General features: G+C 38.4%; 1 protein-coding gene across 3 annotated transcripts in view; it reads left to right on the top strand.

Moving 5' to 3' along the window:
- The window catches only part of ift57 (intraflagellar transport 57 homolog (Chlamydomonas)), a 59,793-nt gene that overhangs the window by 23,719 nt on the left and 11,459 nt on the right, over positions 1-24,615 (top strand). For all 3 annotated transcript variants that reach the window (XM_077511900.1, XM_077511909.1, XM_077511891.1), the window contains one exon: positions 17,457-17,692. Coding sequence is in view for 1 of the 3 variants with exons in the window: in XM_077511891.1 (XP_077368017.1) it covers positions 17,525-17,692 (168 nt within the window). In the remaining 2 variants the exon portion in view is untranslated. The remainder of the gene's footprint in view (positions 1-17,456; positions 17,693-24,615) is intronic.

A 24,615-nucleotide genomic window follows, 5' to 3' on the forward strand; every position in this document is an offset into this window, starting at 1 on the left:
CCACCGCCGGGACCGTAAATCTCGGGCCGGCCGTCGACCTCCCAACGAGCTGACGCTCCAACACCATCGACAAGTCGAGTTGAGTTGAGTATGTCACACCCAACCCCCAACGAGAGCCAGAACAATTCAGTCATTGTAATTTGCATGCACGTCATCAAGTTTGCATAATGGCTTCGCATACTGTGAGATCTGCTGCATGCATTGGGGGGGGGGGGGGGCGTCACGTTGGAGCTCCGCTCGTGCGTTTGCCTTCCGACTTGTGCGCAATACACATCACAATACACATCGGTGTCTGCTGGAGTTTCACACCAAGTCCCGCTGTCGCTATGGCTGGCGATTCCTCTGCATTTTATGACGGATTCAGGAAGTTCAATTTAATTCAGAAACACGAAACAAAGCCGGGGGGAGAGTAAGTTCATCACCGTGGCAATTAATTATTGCCAATTTGCACCGGTGTCGGCCGTAAACTCGCCAAAACACAACAGCCGTGCGCTTAGCGAACACTTTTTTGTTGTTGTTGTTGTTTTCCGCCTCTCGTCCCAGGCACATATCCACATGCACAGCCGGCGTCTCCGAGCAGGAAGTCGATTTGCGCCGCCAGTTGCCTTCACGGAAACTATCTGGGCGGGGGGCGGGGAGAGAGAGAGAGAAAAAAAAGAAAAAACGCAATGAACGGACCAATCAGAAGCGAGCGACGCCCCGCCATCTACGGCGTTCAAGGATTGGCGACGTGTGCACGACAGCCGGCCACGAGCGACGCGGCACTTAAAATTCATGAGCGCCGTCGATCACGTGATCGACGGCGCTCATCGACGCAAGAGCAAACGTGGAGGCATAAATTAGGCTTTAGACTTGACTTTATTGATCCCGTTGACATACAGACAGCAGAGGAATTTACAAACATAACCATAATGTTTGATCGATTTTTTTGTACTTTTTTTTTTTTTTTTTTGGGTACTTCATTCTGTGAATTTTGCGTGAAAATATTTGATTTCGAGGCTCGAAAACCCCCCACCACACAGTTGATACACTTTTCTCAATCGAGGCATTTATACATTTTGTCACATTTCTCTCCTTTCAACATTCTCAATGTTCAAACTAGGGATGCACGATAATATCGGTGGCCGATAATTGTCGGCAATTATCGACTTTGACTTCAAACAGATAAACCAGATAATAGAGAAATCCGCCGATAACTATCGGCAATTGTCAACCAAGTTGGTGTCATACAGATAAACCAGATAATAAAGAAATCTGCCGATAATTATCGGCAATTATCGACCAGTTTGACGTCATGCAGATAAAACAGATAATAAAGAAATTTGCCAATAATTATCGACAATTATCAACCAATTTGACGTCATGCAGATAAAACAGTTAATAAAGAAATTTGCCGATAATTATCGACAATTATCAACCAATTTGACGTCATGCAGAGAAAACAGATAATAAAGATAATTGCCGATAATTATCGGCAATTATCGACCAATTTGACGTCATGCAGACAAAACAGATAATAAAGAAATTTGCCAATAATTATCGGCAATTATCGACCAATTTGATGTCAAACAGATAAAACAGATAATAAAGAAATTTGCCAATAATTATCGGCAATTATCGACCAATTTGGCGTCATACAGATAAACCAGATAAAGAAATTTGCCGAAAATTATTGGCAATTATCAACCAATTTGACGTCATGCAGATAAAACAGATAATAAAGAAATTTGCCAATAATTATCGGCAATTATCGACCAATTTGGCGTCATACAGATAAACCAGATAAAGAAATTTGCCGAAAATTATCGGCAATTATCGAACAATTTGACATCAAACAGATAAAGCAGATTATCGAAAAATTTGCCAATAATTATCGGCAATTGTCAATTTGGTGTCATCAAGAAAAACCAGATAATAGAGAAATTGGCTGAAAATGATCGGCAATTAGCGACCAATTTGATTTCATACAGATAAACTAGATAATAAAGAAATCGGGCAATAATAATCGACATGCCACGTTGGTCCATTTGTTGTGGCTCATATCAGTAAAATTCAGCTTTACATACATTGAAACATTGTGTAAAGTTTACACAATGTTTCAATGTATTTGTACATGTTCGACTTATTGTAGAAAACAATTATCGGCTTACTTATCGGTTATCGACATCAGCACGTTCTAAATTATTGGTTTATCGGCATCGGTTGAAAATAGCATTAACGTGCATCCCTAGTTCAAACCATAATTTTTTGAGAAAATAGGCTGTAAAAAAACAAAAAAACACAAACTCAAACCGTGAAAAATATTTGATTCCTTCATTCATCATCAATAAATGTGAAAAAGAAAAGAAACGAACTGTGTTGACGATTTCATCTAAGTTATTCAGTGACAATACAGTTACAAGTTACAGTGTTCCCTCGTTTTCCGCTGGGGTTCGGTTACAAAAAATACACGCAAAAAATGTATAAAAAAAAAATAAAAAATTGCATGCAAACTTGCACTAAAAAAAAAAATCTGCGATACAGTGAGGCCACAAAAAGTGAACCGTGTTATAGGTAGGGAACACTGTACCTCCAAATAAATTGTCATACTCGCATTTCCCATCGCGAGATGCTGTGACTATCGCGTGACCGGTAGCGAGACTGGGAAAATCTAACATGGCGGCGCTCTGCTGCTAAAATAGAATTAGCTTTATATTTCTAATTAAACCCGAATTTAATGATTAGATAAATTCGATTTTTTTCTTTTCTAAGAAAGATCGGAAATATTATCCAGTGTGGACGACCTCGAACGTTTTATTGACGATCATTTTTATAGCTGCGCGATGGATGAGCCGGCGGCCAGTCGGGATAATCCTTCGAAAAAAAAAAGGAAAAATGACTCGTCAACAGACACGGACGATTTAGCAACCGCCGACGTATCGGTGAGTATGCTGGATTCCATAAATAAAAAACTTGACGTCCTCTGTCTTATCCGCGAGGACGTCAAAGAATTAAAGGCAAGTTTGGAATTCGTTAGCCAACAGGTAAGCGATCTCCAATGCGATAACTCCGAGCTACGCTCCTCTCTCGTCGCTGTCACAGCCGAGTTGGAGACGATTAAAAAGGAAAATAAAATGCTAAAGGAAACGGTCTTAGATGTTCAATCCCGTAGTATGCGGGAAAATCTAATATTCTCAGGTATATCCGAAAATTCTCCAGATAATCCAGAGGGTGAGATAAAAAAATTCATGACATCATCGCTAAAGATCCCACAGGAGACGGTAAATAATATCTCTTTTCACCGTGTACACCGGCTCGGAGCTCGTAAGGGCAATAAGCCCCGTCCTATTATTGCTAAGTTCGAACATTTTAAACATAAAGAATTGGTAAAAAGTAAAGGACGGGAGCTCAAAGGGACATCTTTCGGGATGAATGATCAATTCCCAAGAGAGATAAACGAGCGGCGAAAAGTACTGTTTCCTATCATGAAACAAAATAGACAGGAGGGTAAACGGACTTCGATGGTCGTTGATAAATTATATATCGACGGCCAGCTATTCCGAAACCCAACCTCGACCCCTTGGCTGTTCTAACTGACAATTGGTAGAGCCGAGCATTGTGTGATTATTTGACGTAGGTATATGTATATGTATGTGTATGTATATGTGTATATATGTATATATATGTATATGTATATGTATGTATATGTATGGATAATGGGTTACGAAATAGAATATGAATTTATATTATGCATAGGCTATAAAGTAATAATAATAATAATAATAATAATATAGAAATATATTCTTAAAAAAATAAATTAATAATAATAATAATAATCTCGCTTAGGTCACCATTTACTGGTGTATTGTTATGTTGAATCCCCCACAGATTTCCTTCACACTCACTTCCCCCCACGTTTCTTCACTATTATACTTATCTACTTGCTATCTCTCTCTTTATATAAATTATATAAATTGCCTAATTACTCTTTTGCTATCCTACAATATGTTAATATTAATAAGCAGCTTATATAGATGTATACATAAGACTGAGTCTATATTGCTTGTATGCAGAAATTAGCTCTGGTCTCCTGGAATGTGTGTGGCGCTCGCTCCCAGGCAAAAAGAATAAAAATTTTAGACCATCTCTCAAAATTTAAGGCAGATATTTGTCTCCTACAAGAAACCCACTTACAAAAATCAGAAGAAAAATTATTTATAGATAAAAATTTTAGTCAAGTTTACTCTGCCTCCTATAATAGTAGACAAAGAGGTGTCTCTATACTTATACATAAGAATTTATTCTTTACTCTAAATAATATAGTAACAGATTTAGAGGGCCGATATATTATTATCCAGGTAACTATATTTAATAAAGTATATACAATTGGTAATTTATATGCCCCAAATAATGATGACCCTGATTTTTTCCATGAATTTTTCTCTCGGTTACTCGATTTAGCAACAAATTCTACTATTATTATTGGAGGTGATTTTAACACGGTCTTGAACCCGTTAATAGATCGTTCTAATAATACGATATATACAAGGCGATTACGATCCGCTAAAGTAATAGATGAGTATATGGAGGATTTTGGCCTCAGCGATGGCTGGAGACTTCAAAACCCAACTAAGAAGGAATTTACTTTCTTCTCTGCTGTGCACCGATCATTCTCAAGAATTGATTTTTTCCTTACAAATAATTCTATTGTTGATAAAACTGCTATAAAAATACATTCTATAATTATAAGTGATCATGCACCAGTCTCCCTCACTCTACAAATTGACTCTACCTTTAAACCTCCCCCGATATGGCGTTTTAACATCTCATTACTGAAAGACGTAGAGTTTGATAAAATTATTAGAAGGGAGTGGGCAGATTTTTTGGAAATAAATGACTCTCCAAATATATCTCCATCTCTTCTCTGGGAAGCAGGGAAAGCGGTAATTAGAGGGAAAATTATATCATATTCAACTTATAAAAAGAAACAGGATCAAAAATTAGAAAAATACCTGGAAGATAAAATTAAACAACTAACGGATGAATATGTATTAAACCCAAATAATCAAATATGGATAGAACTACAGAATATAAAAATACAGTTAGATAACATGTTATCTAAAAAGACAGAGTTTATAATACAACAGTTGAGATATAATAATTTTGAACATAATAATAAATCAGGTAAATTCCTGGCAAATCAACTTCAACGGAATCGGGAAAAATCTCTTATAACGGCTATTAAAGATATAAATGGTGAATGCACACAATCACCAGAAGAAATTAACCATATTTTTTATAACTATTATCGAAATCTATACACAGAAATTAATAGACCTAACCCTGAATATATTGAGGAATTCCTAAACAGCTTAAATATACCTCAGTTATCTATTGAACATAAAGATATTCTCGATACCCCGCTTACTATAGATGAGTTGTATCGTGCTTTAGACAGTATGCCTAATGGCAGAGCACCTGGTCCAGACGGCTTTCCGGCTATATTTTTTAAACATTTCTGGTTAATGTTTGCTCCATTATTTCTAAGAGTAGTAACTGAAATTAAAAGTAAAGGTGATATACGTCAAGATATGAATATAGCAGCAATTAAACTTTTATTAAAGCCAGAAAAAGACCCTACCCTCCCGTCAAGTTACCGACCGATATCACTAATTAATACCGATATTAAAATTATCGCTAAGGCCTTGGCATCTCGATTAGAGACGGTAATCTCGACAATTATTCATAGTGATCAAACAGGTTTTATTAAAGGTCGTCATTCTACTAATAATATTAGGAGACTCTTTAACTTGATTAGTATGTCACAGCGGTATGATAAAAAGGCAGTTGTTATTTCGCTGGATGCAGAAAAAGCATTCGATAAAGTTAACTGGTCCTTCCTCTTTGCTGTCTTAAATAAATTCGGCTTCGGGGAGTCATTCATTCAATGGGTCTCAATATTATATGATTCTCCTAAAGCTACAGTTACTACTAATGGGATTACATCACAGAGTTTTACTTTACAAAGGGGAACAAGACAAGGGTGCCCAATTTCTCCTTTATTATTTGCTATATTTATTGAGCCGCTTGCATTAGCTATACGTCAGGATAGACGGATCCAAGGAATCCACTCCGGGACAATAGAACATAAAATTAATCTATATGCCGATGATATATTACTCTATTTAGAAGAACCTGCTATTTCGCTAGGGGAAGCATTTAAATTAATAACTAAATTCTCTCACTTATCAGATTACTCTATTAACTGGACAAAATCAACATTATTACCTATTACAGAAAATTCATGGAATCCTACAAGTCAGGATCCACACTACTCCTTTCCTACAGGTAATTTAAAATACTTAGGTGTTAAAATTTCACCTAAGTTAACTGAATTAACTTCTTTAAATTTTTCACCATTATTGGATAGTATCCGTAGTGACCTGGAACGCTGGAATAATCTTCCGATCTCTTTAATAGGACGGATAGCTACTATAAAAATGAAAGTTTTACCAAAGATTAATTATTTATTTTCAATGATTCCATTTAAACCTACGTCTAACTGGTTCCAATCGCTGGACTCTGCTATCATAAAATTCTATTGGAATAAAAAAAAAGCCAAAATTAGTCTATCTACTCTTCAGGAAAGTAAATCTAAAGGAGGTTTAGAGGCACCAAACTTTATGTACTATTATCTAGCTAATCAACTACAATATCTTGTGCTATGGACACAACCCAACAGAGATACTAACTGTTGGTTGGAATTGGAGCAGAAGGATTGTAATAATCTTAGACTGTCAGATTTACTCTTTATTACAAAATCAATAAGACGACATAATTGTTTTAAAAACCCAATGATAGCCGCCACCCTGACTGCCTGGTGGAAGGCATTAGAAATTACAAACTCCCAATTGGCGCCCTGTGGGCTCTCTCCCATTTGGCATAACCCCGACTTTCAACTTAATAATCAGTCGTTCCATTTAAGCCTATGGGAGCAGAAAGGAATTACACACCTTCATCATCTTTTCTCAGATAATAAGTTTATATCATATACAAACTTGGTCCAGAAATATGAAATAAAAAAGGGAAATTTCTTACATTATCTGCAAGTTAAAAATATGGTTAAGAAACAAATCCCAACACTTCAAGATACGCTCCAACTGCCTGTCTTAGCTAAAGATATTATAAAGCTTTCTCCAACAACAATAAAGAAAATATCAAAAATATATAAGTTATTTTTATACACAAATAAAACGTATTTACCGACTTTAAAATGGGAAAAAGACTTGTCTATAGTTCCGGAACCAGACTTTTGGACCCAAATCTGTGAAAATGTATTTAAAATGACCAAACAGACAAATTTGCAACTTATCCAATATAAGATACTTCATAGAACATATATTACACAATATATGATGAAAAAAATGGGACTCTCTGACTCCGACATTTGTCTCCAGTGCTCACAAAACACTGCCGATACTTATCTTCATGCTTTATGGTCATGTACTCCAGTGCTGCATTTCTGGACTAAAATCTTGGAAAAGCTCGCTGATATATTAAACTGTAGGCTTCCTTTATCTCCAAGACTGTGTTTACTAGGTGACTTAACAATAACTGAGCGACCATGTAAACAATCTCAATCTATATTTATAGCCCTTACTATTGCTAAAAAAATAATCCTTGTCAATTGGAAAAATAAACAATCTCTAAATATCGACCACTGGTTAAACTTACTAATAAATTATATCTCAATGGAAAAAATCTCTGCCTTAAATAAAAATCAAGTATCAAGATTTAAACAAATATGGTCTATGTACATAGAATATTTTAATCTCAATTTGGCAACTTAATCCTGCCAAGATTCTGCCTGTTAACGAGAGCCACCACATCGTTACAACTTCTGTTTTCGCTGCTCCTGTATTTGGTATTTTGTATCTGATTGTTTTTATTTTTATATAGTCAGGAACCTAGTTGCTGCTAGTGGGCTCGAGCATACCACACTATACGACACTATACTCAATAACTCCTTAAGATCTATTTCTAGTGGGCACTAAGCATCAACACTTGGTGTTACTGCATGCTAATTAGTCAATTTTCTTGACGCCGTCCCCTGTGGTCGGGCGGGGGTGGTTCTGCCCCCCCCCCCCCCCCCCCCCCCCCCGTTGTCTGCTCGGTGGCGGTTGCGTCTTGGCCGCTCCCTGGGCCCCCTGTGGGGTGCGGTGTTGGGGTGCTTCCCCTGGTGCCCGGGGCGGTGCCGTCCCGGCGCGGTCCGCTGCTCCGTGCCCGGCGGCGCGGTTCGGGGTGGGTGGGCCTCCGGTGTGCCCCGTGGTTCCCTCTCCCCTCCCCCTTCCTCCCCCCCGTCGCCTCTCCCTCCTCGCCTCCTCCCGCCCATCCTCCTCTGCCTCCCGGTCCCTTTTCCCTTGTCGCCCTCCCTCCTCCTCTCCCCCCCCGCCTCCTGCCCTGCAGCCGCCCTTTCGCCTTCTTGTCGTCTTCTCCCCGCTTCCCCCGCCCCCCCCCCCCCCTTCCCTGTCTGCCCTGCGGCCCCTCCCCCTCCCTCTCCCTGGGCCTGGGGCTCCCTCCCCGGCCCGGGCGTCGGGCTCCGGGGGCCGGGCGAGGGTTTGGGGCCTGCCCCGCTCCGGTATAACTCCTGGTGCCCCGGGCGGGCCCCGGTGGCTGGTGGGCTGTCCGGTAGCCCTGCTGCGCTGGCTGTCCGCCCATTGTGGTGCCGGGTGGATGAGGTGGGGGGCGGCGGGGGGTGGGGGTGCTGGGGGGCGGGCGTGCCACCTGCACCCGCCGGGTTGGGTGAGGCCCCGCTGGTCGCTCCTCTTACTCACTTCACTAGCTTGCACTATACACTTTGTAAATATACACATAGGGCACACAACACATTTCTTGGTGGGGTGGGGAAGGGTGGAAACACCGTCTTCACCCTTCAACTCCCCTCCAATTTTAATGCACCTCACGTCCAAGGGGAGGGGTGAGTTGGGGCGGGGAGCCATCAGAGGGGATGGACTGCAGTGCCTGGCAGCGCTGTGGTCCCCCCCATTTGTGTCCCTGCCCCACCACTTTGTCCCTCCATTCCCTTTTTTAATGCACCACACATATACATATTCATTTTTTGGGGGGGGATACGGGTGTGTCGGAGTAGGGGAAATTTTTTCCCTCTGCTCCGACTCACCTGCTCCCAATTTTAATGCACCACACGCACACACTTGTATATACACTGGGTGGGGCCACATTCACGGTGTAAGGGTAGAGCTCGCCAGTCGGCGAGCTGGCGGACTCAGTAACAGGGTTAGGTGTCACTTGTACTCTGGCGTGACGACCGGGGCCTCTCCCCACCGGGCTCGGTGTTCTGGTGTCCCGCCTTCTCCCCTGGTGCTTCCTCCTCTGCTTCCCCCCTCCCGCCGCGGTGCAAATCTCGCGCGGCTGGAGGTGGGGTGGGCACATCTTCCCTCTCTGCGCTGCTGCCCGGTGCCGGTTTCCGGGGGGGGGTGGGGGGTTCTCGCGGGGGGCCGGGTTCGCGGGGGGGGGGGTGGCGGCCGTCGGGGGGGGGGCGGCTTGTTTGGGGGGGGGGTGGAGGTATGGGTGGGTGGGGGGTTGGGTGCTGGGGGTCGGGGTGTGTTCGGGGGTTTGGGGGTCGGGGGTGGTGGGGCCTGGGTCGTGGTGGATGGCGGGTTTGGGTGGGGTGCGGGGGGGTCGTGGGGGGATGGGGGCTGGGGACCGGTGGGGCGCTGTGGGGGCCCGCTGGGCCTCGTTCTGCGGCCTTGGGCTCGGGGGTGTGGGCCGGGGCTGGGGCGGGGGTGTTCCGGGTATCTGGGTCGGCTCGCTGACCGGTGTCCGCTCGGGTGGCTTGGGGGTGGCCTTGGTGCTGCCGCGGCCTGGGGATTCCGGGGGGGGTGGGGGGGGGGGGGGGGGGGTGCTCGCTTTGCTGGACCGCGGTTGACGGCTTCTCTCTTTGGTGGTGGTCCTTATGCATGCCAGATCCGTCGCACCAGCATCTACTGAAACTCAACAGAAGTACCCTCTCCCTCCCACAGCCCCTTGAATCAGTTGGTGCTGGTGTCTGTGGTTCTCACTTTTCTTTATCTATCCTTCCCTCCTTCCTCTCTTTAGTTTTTCCTCTGGTCACTTGAGATCTTAATTTATTAGAAGTATGAGGTTTCTGGGGTTGGCATAAGACTCCGGTTTTGTAACCACGCAGGAGGGGTCTTGTTGGTGCTGGACTTCACTTTGATGGATTGGATGTACTGGCTTCTATTGATCTCACTCTGCCTTATCGATCCTTCCCTCCTTCCTCTCTTTAGTTTTTCCTCTGGGCTCTTGAGATCTCGCTAAATTTGCTGGAATTTAGAGGCTTCCGGGGTTGGCGTAAGACTTTGATTTTGTAATCATGGGGAAGGCAGGAAGTGTTTGGTCGGTGCTGGATGTCACTTTGATTTACCTTTCTTTTCTCTTTATTTCTTTTTTTTCTGACCTTTTCTCTGGTCTCCTGACCATTTAAATCTCACGACTCTGGCAAGATTCTGAAGTACCTGGTTAAGGCGAAGGGTAATGGGATATTTATAAGGTTTTAGGTGAATGAATGAGTATAAATGTATACGTATTTGCACGCACGCACGCAAACGCACGCAAACGCACACACGCAAACGCACGCACGCACGCAAACGCACGCACGCAAACGCACGCACACATACACACACACAAAAAAAAAAAAAAAAAAAAAAAAAAAAAAAAAAAAAAAGGAAAAGAGCAATGATGACAAGACGTTGAATCGGTAAGACTACCGAATGAACAATTCTGAGCTCTTCAAAAAAAAAAAAAAAAAAAAAAAAAAAAAAAAAAAAAAAAAAAAAAAAAAAAAAAGAAATTTGCCAATAATTATCGGCAATTATCGACCAATTTGATGTCAAACAGATAAAACAGATAATAAAGAAATTTGCCAATAATTATCGGCAATTATCGACCAATTTGGCGTCATACAGATAAACCAGATAAAGAAATTTGCCGAAAATTATTGGCAATTATCAACCAATTTGACGTCATGCAGATAAAACAGATAATAAAGAAATTTGCCAATAATTATCGGCAATTATCGACCAATTTGGCGTCATACAGATAAACCAGATAAAGAAATTTGCCGAAAATTATCGGCAATTATCGAACAATTTGACATCAAACAGATAAAGCAGATTATCGAAAAATTTGCCAATAATTATCGGCAATTGTCAATTTGGTGTCATCAAGAAAAACCAGATAATAGAGAAATTGGCTGAAAATGATCGGCAATTAGCGACCAATTTGATTTCATACAGATAAACTAGATAATAAAGAAATCGGGCAATAATAATCGACATGCCACGTTGGTCCATTTGTTGTGGCTCATATCAGTAAAATTCAGCTTTACATACATTGAAACATTGTGTAAAGTTTACACAATGTTTCAATGTATTTGTACATGTTCGACTTATTGTAGAAAACAATTATCGGCTTACTTATCGGTTATCGACATCAGCACGTTCTAAATTATTGGTTTATCGGCATCGGTTGAAAATAGCATTAACGTGCATCCCTAGTTCAAACCATAATTTTTTGAGAAAATAGGCTGTAAAAAAACAAAAAAACACAAACTCAAACCGTGAAAAATATTTGATTCCTTCATTCATCATCAATAAATGTGAAAAAGAAAAGAAACGAACTGTGTTGACGATTTCATCTAAGTTATTCAGTGACAATACAGTTACAAGTTACAGTGTTCCCTCGTTTTCCGCTGGGGTTCGGTTACAAAAAATACACGCAAAAAATGTATAAAAAAAAAATAAAAAATTGCATGCAAACTTGCACTAAAAAAAAAAATCTGCGATACAGTGAGGCCACAAAAAGTGAACCGTGTTATAGGTAGGGAACACTGTACCTCCAAATAAATTGTCATACTCGCCACCCTCCAACCCCCACTAAATTCACTGCCGGCCATTTTAGAAAATGTAAACATTTTCAATACCCACACGATATTACGTTCAATAATTAGATATAAACCAAATATACCAAATAACAGAATAGACTCCCTACGTTTTTTGCCTCGTCCTGTTCTTTTAGAATTGACAGTAGAAAAATACAAGTTTGTCAAAATGCAGCCATTTTTCCCAGGCACTCTCAAACTGTGTTTATTTGGTATAAAATGGGGCAATGATGTCATCGACCGGTGGTTGGGCATCAGCAAAGTTGTTTACAAGTTTGATATTTACAGTGGAGCATAATCAGATTGTCTCCCATCTATCCCCACTCTAAAAATACAATTGACGAGTATACTTGTCGGTGGCAGTGAATGCGTTCTAATTGCCTTGTGAAAAGCCCCTGTTCATGAATCGTCTCAAATTATTCCCGTCAGTCGACAGACCTGTGGGTGGACTTGGTATTGCGACACTTGGACAGAGAAATGGGGCTCTAATTCAAAGATAGCAGTTCTACTGCCATTCTAATGTTAGCTAAATAAAAAGTCGAACGTGTAAATACTGTCCAATCATGCTGCCAAAATTACTCTCACGTCGTCGGCAGGTCGATTCTTGGACGGTTTCATCACATCTGGAGTGTCGCTGCTTGAGAGTACGGAGGACCAAAACGGACAAAATTCAAAAGAAATAAATGACTAAATACATTTTTTCTAAAAGTGAAATTAAAAATGAATATAAAAAAAATACGAAAATTATATCTTAGAAATAAATCTGTTTTTATTTTCACTTTTAGTCATTTATTTATTTATTTAGACATGTATTGATTGATTTATTTAGATATTTATTTATTTCAGCATTTATTTAGTAATTTATTTATTTATTTCATCATTTAGTTATGTATTCATTTATTTAGTCATTTATTTATTTTGAATTTTGGCAGCTTTGGGCCGTAACTGCCAAGTGGAAATGAGGGCGGGCGGTCCTAAGCGTATCTTGGGTTGGACTCCACCGTTGCAAACTGCCTGTCATTGGTCGAGAGAGCGGCTCGGCGAACAGGGAAGTGTCGCCGGCTTGCAACGGACGACGATCGTGTCCACTGCCCGATCTCACTTGTTGTCGAACAAACTCGAGTCGCAAGTTGAGTCGTTTATTTATTTTGAATTTTGGCAATTTTGGTCCTCCATTTGAGAGGAGCAATATCACTCAAGGTTATTTGTTTATACCAGTGGTGTCCAAAATACGACCCGGGGGCCATTTGCGACATCGGAGGATATATATATATATATATATATATATATATATATATATATATATATATATATATATATATATATATATATATATATATATATCGTATTTTCCGCACTATAAGGCGCACCTAAAAGCCTTGAATTTTTTCAAAAGCTGCCCATGCGCCTTCTAATCCGGTGCGCCTTATATATGGATCGATATTGAGCCGCAACAGGTCAAGACGCTATCGGTGACCCTGCACGATCGGTGACGCGCATGCGCGGAAGATCCCGCCATCTTGGATCGCTAGCTAATACGAATACTTTAGCTCAGATAAAATAATAAAGCAGCTGTTTCTTCATTTTGGGAGTTGTCAGAAAGCTGCTTTGTAATCTATTCATAAAGTTTGACTGACCTATCTGACTGTTTTGTTGACGTTCCCTTTAGCGCAGCACCATCTAATGGATGCGTAACGCAACCCCCAGCCTCTACTGTAGCGCCTTATGTATGGAAAAAGTTTGAAAATATGTCATACATTGAAGGTGCGCCTTATAGTGCGGAAAATACGGTATTATATATTTGTTTTTTTTTGTTTTTTTCCACTTTAGCTAGGTTGTTCTAGTGGCATGTACTCAACACTGGCTAAACCAAAACACTACTTAAAGATATGCCACCACATTTTTTTTCCCACAACAGAGAGTCAAGTGCAGCTGACGAGAAACGTGTAGCTTGCAATGCAAAAATGAAGAAACCAAAAAAAAAAAAAAAAAAAACTTTTTTTTTTTCTTAAAAGACAAGTAATGTAAGTAGACTTTCAACATCCTTCAACATCGCAAAAATTAAATAAAAAAAAAATCTGTAGATAGAAAACAAACAGTTGCTCTTACCAGAAGGCTAAATGTAAATAAAAAAAAATCATTTTTATTCTGTAGATCTATTATTATTATTATTATTATTATTATTATTATGACTAATGCAGGCAATTTCTGATGAAAGTGAGGCAGTCAATCAAGAGCAGCCACAGTAAAAAAAAAAAAAAAAAATGCGTGAGGAACGAGACGGTGACAGTGAGGGAGAAAAAGTTGCCATGATGACATATACAAAGTTTTGCAAAAAATTAAAAATAAATAAAAAAATGTGTCCCCCATAGTTGCAAATTGCCATCTGCGCCCCCGAGTACGTCTGTCGAGTTGACCGAACTTTGACCTATGGCGTCCCTTCAAAATTCAATTTCAAGTCCTCGATTGTTTCTTTCCGCTTGTCCCCTCTTGTGGACGTCATTAGGAGACACGGGAGGGAATTTCCCGGAGGGTTGCTAATGAATTCATTGATTGTTTGATTGATTGATCGAACAGACCTTTCCCAGTTTCCGGACGCCTGCTAAGCGCGATTCAGAACACACAAGCGGGGTTGTTGTCAACATGGCTGCCGAACGGCCCATTCACAACATTCTCGCCAGTAGAACTTCATATGTCACGTGACACGCTGACCTCAGTCAGGTCAGGGGTCAGCAAGCGTTCCTGTCGAGAGCCATATGAGGGCAATCCTTCATCCCAAAAAAAAAAAAAACTCAAATGTTTTTACCAGTGCTGTCGTGAGCCCTGCGGAAGTGCGTATCCTCCATTTTGTTTTTTGTTTTATGTTGTTTGCTTTTAGAAAAACGCCCTCTTTTCGAAACGGTGACATCATTTGTAATTACGCACGATAATAAAATGATCATGAATCCAATTAGGAGCAGTTTGGAATGTAAAATGTATTTATTGTGAGGTCAACACGAATATGTTATCGACTGTCAAATTAATATCATAGAAGTTGAAGTTATTGTATACAACATTGTTAATATTGCCAAGAAATTTGATGACTCTTTTTGACGAAAATGAATTAGTTTGACATCTGGTTGTATTTTAGTTTTAGTCCAAATTTACTCAACGAAAATAAAGAGCAATTTTAGTTTAGTTTATTCATTTTTTTCCTTTCGGACACATTACAGTTTACATCATTTGCAACATTGACGTCCGAAAGAAGGGCTGACGGGTAGAAGCCGAAGCTTATTCGAGACCCGTCCCCATCGACCCATTACTGTAACGCATCAATCATATACATTATTTAGAATAGTCATGAATTTTGATCGTTATCCATCAGTTCATCTTGAATGTCCGTGTGTAGATTGTGGCTAGTCCCAGTCATTTGGAACTGGTGAGTCGGCCCCCACCACCCCGCCAGGCGAGCAGCCAAGGCAAGCGCAATTCTTGTCTTTCACCAGTAGGGTCTTCGCTGACCTCGGATCAGCTTTCACACATGTTGTGCTTTCCAGAAGAGTAGATCGGCTTGCATTCTGCCCATTGCGATTCAAGCAATTCCAGCCTCGATTCTGGTCAGGTAGCACCACTGGTTGCTAGCATGTTGTGGATCTGATGACTCCTGTGCGCTGCCCAGCCTAGCTCACCCAGCAGAGCGGCCCACGCCAGCTGCATTCCAGGAACCAGACCACCAACCCCCATTTTGCGTATTGACAGCAGATTCATTGGAGCCACAATACAGCCTTATCATGTAGCCTTGACTGTTACAACAAATGTCCAAACGGAATTCGAGCCAGACAATATTTAGATTCAAACGGGAACAGCAATGCATGTTATCAAGGCAGGTGTATAAACAAGAGTTAGCCTTGGCAAAGTCAGCAAGTAATCATATACAACTCCAGCTTTGGGTAATTAGTGATGTTGTTGTTGTTGTGATATTGTGAATTACTGTTGTCTCTCAAGCGCTGCCAATTCCTCAGCTCCTTTCACGATTCGTGTTTTTAGTTGAGCAATTTTAGTCGACTGAATTGACTGTTTAGTCGATATTTCAACTTTTTAAAAATTGTTTTTTTACAGAGAATGATTGTTAATGTATGACATTTTTGCTTATTTAATTGCATCACAGAAAATAATGGACTTTTTTTCCCCACAATATTCTCCTTTTCTGAGACTGTTGTATGCCACAGGGATTTCAGGTATTGTCTTTAGCCGACAGGGGGCGCTCTCCTCTCCTCTCCTGAAAAGCCGGAAGGCGTTTTCGTGTCACTTGTCACTTTTTTTTTTTTTTTTTTTTATAAAGACAGCTTTAGTATTATTTTACAGATAAATGTTTCCCACTCTGGATGTATATTGAATCCTGCTCTGTCCCCCTCCCTCTTCCTCAGTACTTGTACTCATCAAAAGTTAGAATGCTAAAAAATAAGACAAAGAATCCTATCGTTAACTCATTGACTGCCATTGACGGAAAAATACGTCAAATAATGCATTTTTGCTGGGCTGGCAGTGAATGTGTTAAACAAAATGTGCCAATATATTTTGTGATTATATTGCAGCATCCTTTTTTCCTTTTTTCTTTTTTAAGGCAAATTTTGCTTAAAAATCCATCAATTTTGGTTACATCTCATCTTAACTCATTGACTGCCATTGACGGAAAAAGACGTCAAATCATGCATTTTTGCTGGGCTGGCAGTGAATGTGTTAAACATATGATTACAATTTGGTATCGGGTACAAAAATACATGGGTGAATGTATGAATGAATGGTGAATGGTCCTCCTTATCACGCTTTAGGGGCAATATGGGGCAATTCTTTCTCTCTGGATTAAGAAACTGTCCGCAACTTTACCCATGGAGAAAATAAGCTACATTATTAAAGGGAAACTGTCATTGTTTCAAAGTATTTGGGGAGTGCCAATGAGCCGAATGAGGTGGGATTTTTTTGGTGGTCCTCTGCAGTCCATCAAATAAAGACTTTTTCTGTTGAAATTTAATGTATGTAATATGCATGAAACTGGTTGTGTACTGTACTGTGAATTTCAGTTTGTTCTTCTCGATTTGACATAATCGTTAAGTAATTTGGGCTGAAGATGACAAGTTAAGACCTGTATGTGTGTATATGTATTTTTATTTTATTTTTTTGGGGTGGGGTTTGTTTGTTTTCATGTCATTTTGTACTCAGTATTTGTCATTTGTTGTGCCCCTTTTTATGTATGTAATGTTAATTTTCTAAGATACAATCAAGGGCAATCTTGATGTTGGACAATATTCTGAGCTAGCCTGGACAATTTCTATGTCATTAGAATTATTTTATTTTTTTTTATTTGAAAAATGTCAATAAATATATTGCTGGTAAAAAGACAGCTTTAGTATAGATAGCAGCGTGATTTAAATGGTCTTGTTTTAATAAGCTGCCATTTTGTAACACCGAGATAATTATTTTGTTGTAATAAGGATTTAAAAACAGGAGGGGAGACAGCTTTTGGTTGGTTTCGTTTTAGTTCCGTGTTCACTTTTGAGGAGCAAAGCGCTGGCCACGCTCGCCCCGCCCCGCCCCGTGACGTCACCGATGCCCTTCCACTGCCACCAGCAGCTTGTTGAGGAGGACGCGAGTGAAGTCGAGACGAGAGTTTGCCGGTCAAGTTTCCGCAGTCGTGACTTTCCTGCCGCATCTTTTCAGCTGCCAGTGGAGGACAATAAAAAGACAAGCACAGACGAGGAGGCTTTGAATTGTCAAGTAAGTGCGCGTGCGTCACATGTGCGTTCTGCTTCTTCTCTTAAATTCGGACGTTTTGGTTCGCGGCATGTTGTTTTATTTGCGCGCGAAAATCACGTTTTGAGAATACTCGAGAAGCACAAACGCGGTGCCAGTCCCAGCCGGTGTCTCGTGGAAAGTAACTTTCCATGTGCCAAAACACGCAGCCGGTTATTTATTGCCTTGCCGCCACTCGGCTTGCTTTATTTTGCCGTGAAGTCTGGAATTGAAAATATTTCGTCAATTGAAGATGGATTCTAATCATTTCCCACAAGACAAACGTCACACGGGTTCAAATATGAAATGGAACCTGTTCTTCATTTCTGGACTGCTTCGGTTCTGTTCAAATCGTTCATTCATATTTTTTTTCTTCACAAAATAATAATAATAATAATAATGCATGTAGGGTCAATTTCAACAGACTATTTTCTTCAGTCTAATTATCATTTCTAGTATTATTGATTAGACATGGCTTTGAATTCCGTTCATATAAAATATGACATGCATTATTGTAAAGATGAACAAAAGCAATTCTTCATCAACACAAAATGTGATCTGAATTTTATTCAGTGATCAACCACAAAGTTTTGCCTTTTATACTATTCGGTAGTTCATCAACAAGTAACACCAGAAAATATGTTTTTATATTTTTATTTATATAATTTTTTTATTTTTTTCCCATATTATGGCAGCCTTAGAATTGCTCGTTTTCACTTTTCTCCACAACAAATCAAGCCATCGCAGTTCTTTTATTTTATTTTCAAATTAAATTGTCAAAATATTAAATACTTGAAAGTGTTTTCATGAAAAATGTGATGATTTCAAATTGTATTACACAAGCATGGAATCCTTTTTTTGTTTTTTTCACAAATCATATTTTTATTGTGAGGCAAAACACGATTGTAAAACTAATCTTCCAAACATATCCTGTGATGTGAATCTTTTCACAGCTGGCTGCCTTTTGATTCCTTTATCTTGTTTTTTTTTTTATTATTATTATGTTAATGGTCCGCATACAACTTGCGTGGGGGTAGCAGAGCCACCCACAACTGTGAGCAAGTGATAAGGCAGAGATGACTTGTGAGTGAAAACTCACATTTGACCCTAAATTAGGTTGGAGCGACTTTTTTTTTTGCTGATTTTGACTAAAATTGTTGCTCAACAGCAGCCGGCGACACGCGGCGACTGCTTTCCATTTGCAAGAAAATGCAAGATCGCTTCTGTCGATCTGCGATTTTCAAACGCGGTCCTCGAGTTTTTCCTCATGCGGTGAAATAATCAAACTAAATGCATGTATTAGTTGCAGTTGCCTCTCGATGATGTTCAACGATTGGATGGCATTTTCTTTAAGTACACTGTGTTCCAACTATCTTTTTGCATTTGCATTATTAGGGTTGGAGCACGCATGCTAGGTCACTTCCGGGTCACTTCCTGTTGAAATCAGGTTACTTCCTGTTGAAATCGGGTCACTTGATGTTGATTTTATTTTATTTTTTTGAATGCCTTTTATTAATTCCAAAAGCAGCAAACATCCAAATCAAACTGAGCACGTAGAACAGAACCGTACTGTCAAACAAGACAAAAGGAAAAAAATAAAAAAAAATATATATAATAATAATAAAATAACTCAAAACGGTCTAATCAGACAGTAATTTCTTCAAGCTATGAAATACCAACAATGCTTGCTTCGTCTTAATCCTTAGGCCACTTCTGGGTCACTTCCTGTTGAAACAGGTCACTTCCTGTTGAAATCGGGTCACTTCCTGTTGATTTTATTTTATCATTTTTTAATGCCTTTATTCCAAAAGCGGCAAACATCCAAATCAAACTGAGCACGCAGAACAGAACCGTGCTGTCAAACAAGACAAAAGGAAAAAAATAAAAAAAATAAAAAAAATAAAAATATATATAATAATAATAATAATAATAATAAAATAACTCAAAACGGTCTAATCAGACAGTAATTTCTTCAAGCTATGAAATACCAACAAGGCTTGCTTCGCCTTAATCCTTAGGCCACTTCTGGGTCACTTCCTGTTGAAATCGGGTCACTTCCTGTTGAAATTGGGTCACTTCCTGTTGATTTTAATTTATCATTTTTTTAATGCCTTTATTAATTCCAAAAGCAACAAACATCCAAATCATCCAAATCAAAAACGGAGCACACAGAACAGAACCGTGCTGTCGAACAAGACAAAAGAAAAAATAAATAAATAAATAATAACAATAATAATAATAACAAATAACTCAAAAAGGTCTAATCAGACAGTAATTTAATTAATCCTTAGGCCACTTCTGGGTCACTTCCTGTTGAAACAGGTCACTTCCTGTTGAAACAGGTCACTTCCTGTTGAAATCGGGTCACTTCCTGTTGAAATAAGGTCACTTCCTGTTGAAATCAGGTCACTTCCTGTTGAAATCGGGTCACTTCCTGTTGAAATCAGGTGACTTCATACAGCCAAATTAAATGAGATATAGAGCGGTTGTCGAGCGACATTTTATATTCCATATAAATCAAATGTCATGTCATGAGATGGTGATCAGTGTGATCTCGATGTTATTTGAGCGTTACGATAATGTGGAACAATTTCTCCGACGGAGAATATGTTGTGAAATGAAGCTTACATGATAGAAGCCCGTAACAATTCTGTATTGGAGCCAGAATCGTTTGATTTTCTTCTGTTTCTTATTGTTGCTTTGGCCATCCTAGATGCTTAATTTCATGAAAATTGTGTTTTGCTATTTTATTGAGCGAGTGTCAAGCATATGTTATTGATGATAATATAATAAGTGTCTGTCATAATAATGGAGAATGACATGAAAGGCACACCAAAGCTTTTTACGTATTGTAAAGTGGTGTATGAAAATATTCCAATATGATGTTGGTCAACTTTGACGATCTACTAAATCGGCGGGAGTGGTAACGTCAACGGGGCAAAAGGGGGCGGGAACAACAGTAGCTGATTGTTTCCCCACGCATGAGAACATTAATTTCCATATTGGAAGCGTTTGTTAGGAGAAGGAGGGTTTTGGCAAATATATATTTCAGACTGTTCCTTCCTGAACCGTTTTTTTTTTTTTTTCAGTTGCGATGTCACTGTGACTTTGATAGCAACCAGTGACTATTTGTTCTCTTGGTTTCGATGAGATACGAGTGAAGATGTGACCTCCCGGAATCTCCGACCTTGACATTCCACACGATTATTGTGCTACTTTGCATCCCACTTGGACTTCAGCTGCTTTTGACGACTTCTCCTTCGCTCGCATGCGTTAGTTAGCAGCTTTTCTTCCTGATGTTTTGGCTTGCGCCACTAAGTGTTTTGGAGAGTTTTTTTTTTTTTTAGTCAAATATATCATAAATCAAATAGAATTATTAGAAAATAATAATAATACATTTGATAATAATAATAATTAATTATTAATACTTATTATTTAATTTGTTCAGTAATTTTTTTATACTATGATGATAGTAATGACAATTCTTATTTCTTTATTATTATTATTATTATTAATATGTATAAAATGACAATATAAAATGTTATGAAAAGTTAATTATAATTATTATAGAATATTTTAATTTAATAAAAATGTAATTATATTAAATATATAAAGATAAACATATATATATATATATATATATATAATTACATTTTTATTAAAACTTATAATAAATGTTATTTTTTATTATATGTATAAAATGTGTATATAAAATATAAAATGTTATGAAAAATGTTACAATTATTAATCATTCTAGAATATTTTAATTTATTACATATACAAATAAATTATTTATATATATATATATATATATATATATATATATATATATATATTAAATTATTATTAAAACTTATAATAAATGTTATTTTTTTATTATTATGTATAAAATGTGTATATAAAATATAAAATTATTGTGCTATTTTGCATCAGCTTGAGCTGCTTTTGATGACTTTCCCTCGCTCACATGTCAAAATAAAAGCAGTTGACGCGTTTTTTCTTTGGCCCTCGCCGAGGTCATGTGATGCGCTCGACTGGACGGGATCGGATGTGCTGCCGGATTTTTGCCTTGCGCTTTTAATTCATTAAAATAAAATGAAAAAAAGAAAAGAAAAAAAGTCATGTGTACATATTGTCGGTGTCGTGTCAAATCTGTTCTAAAAATAGCTCACCGGTGATTGGATACCGTCTTGCTAAGAAAAATTGCGACGCGTATCACGATACAGGCTACGTATCATGATACCGGCGTCACAATACGATACGCATCACGATACATATGTAGAGACGATATGTATCCAGATATTTTATATGAATGTACTTTTGTTATTACAGTCATACGTATACCTAAATGATATGTTTATTTGTTTAAGAAAAAAATTAATGTTGATTAATGTTTTAGTTTTTCTTCGCAAAGACACAGTATCCAATCATGCTCTAATTGCCTATTTAAAATTCACCAGCAATATCGATTCTGACGCCTGCATACCGATACGTGTGTTGCAATGAGGCCCGCAACGATGTATTGCTAAATTGATTTTTTTTTAGCACACCCCTATTTAATACTTTGAGAATTTTTTTATTTTTTTTATTTTAGCACACCCCTATTTAATACTGTGATTTTTTTTTATTTATTGATTTTTTTTTTTTTTTTTACTCGTCTGGTCCCATCAAAACGTATAATTTTAGATATACATATGACTATTATAATCAAAATGCACGTATTGTAAAGTAATGTCAAATATCGCGATACGTTTCACATTGAAGAATATGTATTGGGATACGTATTAGGGTTGTCCGATATCGGAAAAACGTGCGATATGTGATATCGATGTGTAACATGTATTTAACAAAATGAAATGTTATTATCTCATGAAAGAATTAAAAAAAAAATTATGTGGCAAAATTAGCGATGTCACTGTATTCTTAGTTAATTAATTGCAATTACCCCTCTAATGTTCACCTGTTGGATTGCGGAGCACATTTTAGTTTGCGACTGACTGGTCAAATTCAGATCAAAGCATAATGTTCCATACGAAACTTATTGCATGACTTATATGCAATATGCATATTGCATGGGGCCAATATCGCGATATCGATATTTTTTTGATATATTGTGCAGCCCAAGTACACATGTATCGCGATACGTATCGTATCGTGACACTGTTGGCAATACCCAGCCCGAATAATTAGTGTGATAACTAGGGATGTAACGATAAGTGCGATATCGTGATATATATCGTGACAGCCACAATATCGTCACCGTTCACAATATTTAAATGCAATGTATCTGTTAAAAAAAAAAAAAAAAAGTCAGGTTGCTTTCCATTTGTGCAGTTCTAGTACCCTCTGGTGGCTACTTTTTATTTTATTTTAATTTTTTTCATTAGGGATGTTTTTGCCCTTCTATGTTTCAAATCGACACTAATTGTCAGATGAAGGGGAATGCAATGTGCCTGTGAAAAGGGCTGGGACGATACGGGTGAAACACGATTCGATACTGTGACGATATTTGGCTCACGATATCGATAATATCACGATACACGATATCTACGATTTTTGATATATTGTCCAAATTTTTTTTAGCAATATATCGCGATATGTGGGGGGTTAGGGTTAACCCTAACCCTAACCCTAACCCTAACCGCTGGGACGATACGGGTGAAACACGATTCGATACTGTGACGATATTTGGCTCACGATATCGATAATATCACGATACACGATATCTACGATTTTTGATATATTGTCCCCAAAAAAAAATTAGCAATATATCGCGATATGTGATTGAAAAAGCCAACAAATGGCCGCAAAAAGGAAAATGTCTAATTATGCATTTATTCAATGCATCGTGCCTCTTCGCCTTATAACTGTAAACATTGTAAAGTGATTCAAATTAAAACGCATAAACATTTATAACATAATACTGCACAACTGGACACATGACATCGATATCTACTGTCAGTGAATCGACAGAGAGTGCAACAATATATTGCAATATCGATTTTTTTTTTTTTTTTTTTTTTTTTACCCGTGAAGCATACACATATTCATGTATTTGACTGTATTTATTTCATGTCAGTTTGGTTTGTGTATAAGTCAAATGATGGTCCTGCGTAGGGATAGACCGATTATCGGCCGGGCCGATTATCGGTGCCGATATTTGGCATGTTGACCAATATCGGCATCGGCCTTTTTACGAAACTGAAGGCCGATAAAAGCTGGAATCGCACCTAACAGTGAATGCTTGCGAACGCAGCAAATGTTTTATCAGGATTTGCAAGATGTGCACAGACATTTTTTACTTGTTGCAAATACATTTCAAACATATTCAGACAATTTGTCACTGTCTGCGAAGATCTTTTGAACCCTGACGAAAACCCAAAATTAAATGCATTTAATTTTGCATACATTTGTCACTGCTGACACTGGGAAGTCCCAACACTTTTTAATTTATAAAAAAAAAAAATAATAATAATTACAAAAAAATTTAATTTAAAAATTGTTGAAATTTTGGAAAACTTTATTTACAGTAGGAAACTTTAGAAAAATATTTATTTATTTAGTCACTGCAACCCCCCCCCAAAAAAAATACTAAAAATGCTAAAAAAAACCCACACATTTAGAAATTATGGAAAACTTTATTTACAGTAGGAAACTTATTTATTTATTTATTTATTTACTTGCTTAGTTTTGAATTTAGCTTAACACAAGCCGATGACCCTGGAAGTTCCCTACAATTTCTACAATTTCTGTTAGAATTTTTAATTAAACAAAGCTGTCTATTGTTTATATGTTTAAAATTAAAAGAAAAGGCAATTTATTTTTTTTATGCTATTATTTTCTCTTTTACTGCAAATGAAAATCGGCTTGAAATATCGGCTATCGGCCTCCTTGACAACTAATAATCG

This window comes from Festucalex cinctus, chromosome 1, assembly GCF_051991245.1.
Source record: "Festucalex cinctus isolate MCC-2025b chromosome 1, RoL_Fcin_1.0, whole genome shotgun sequence".
In the NCBI taxonomy this organism is placed as follows: Eukaryota; Metazoa; Chordata; class Actinopteri; order Syngnathiformes; family Syngnathidae; genus Festucalex; species Festucalex cinctus.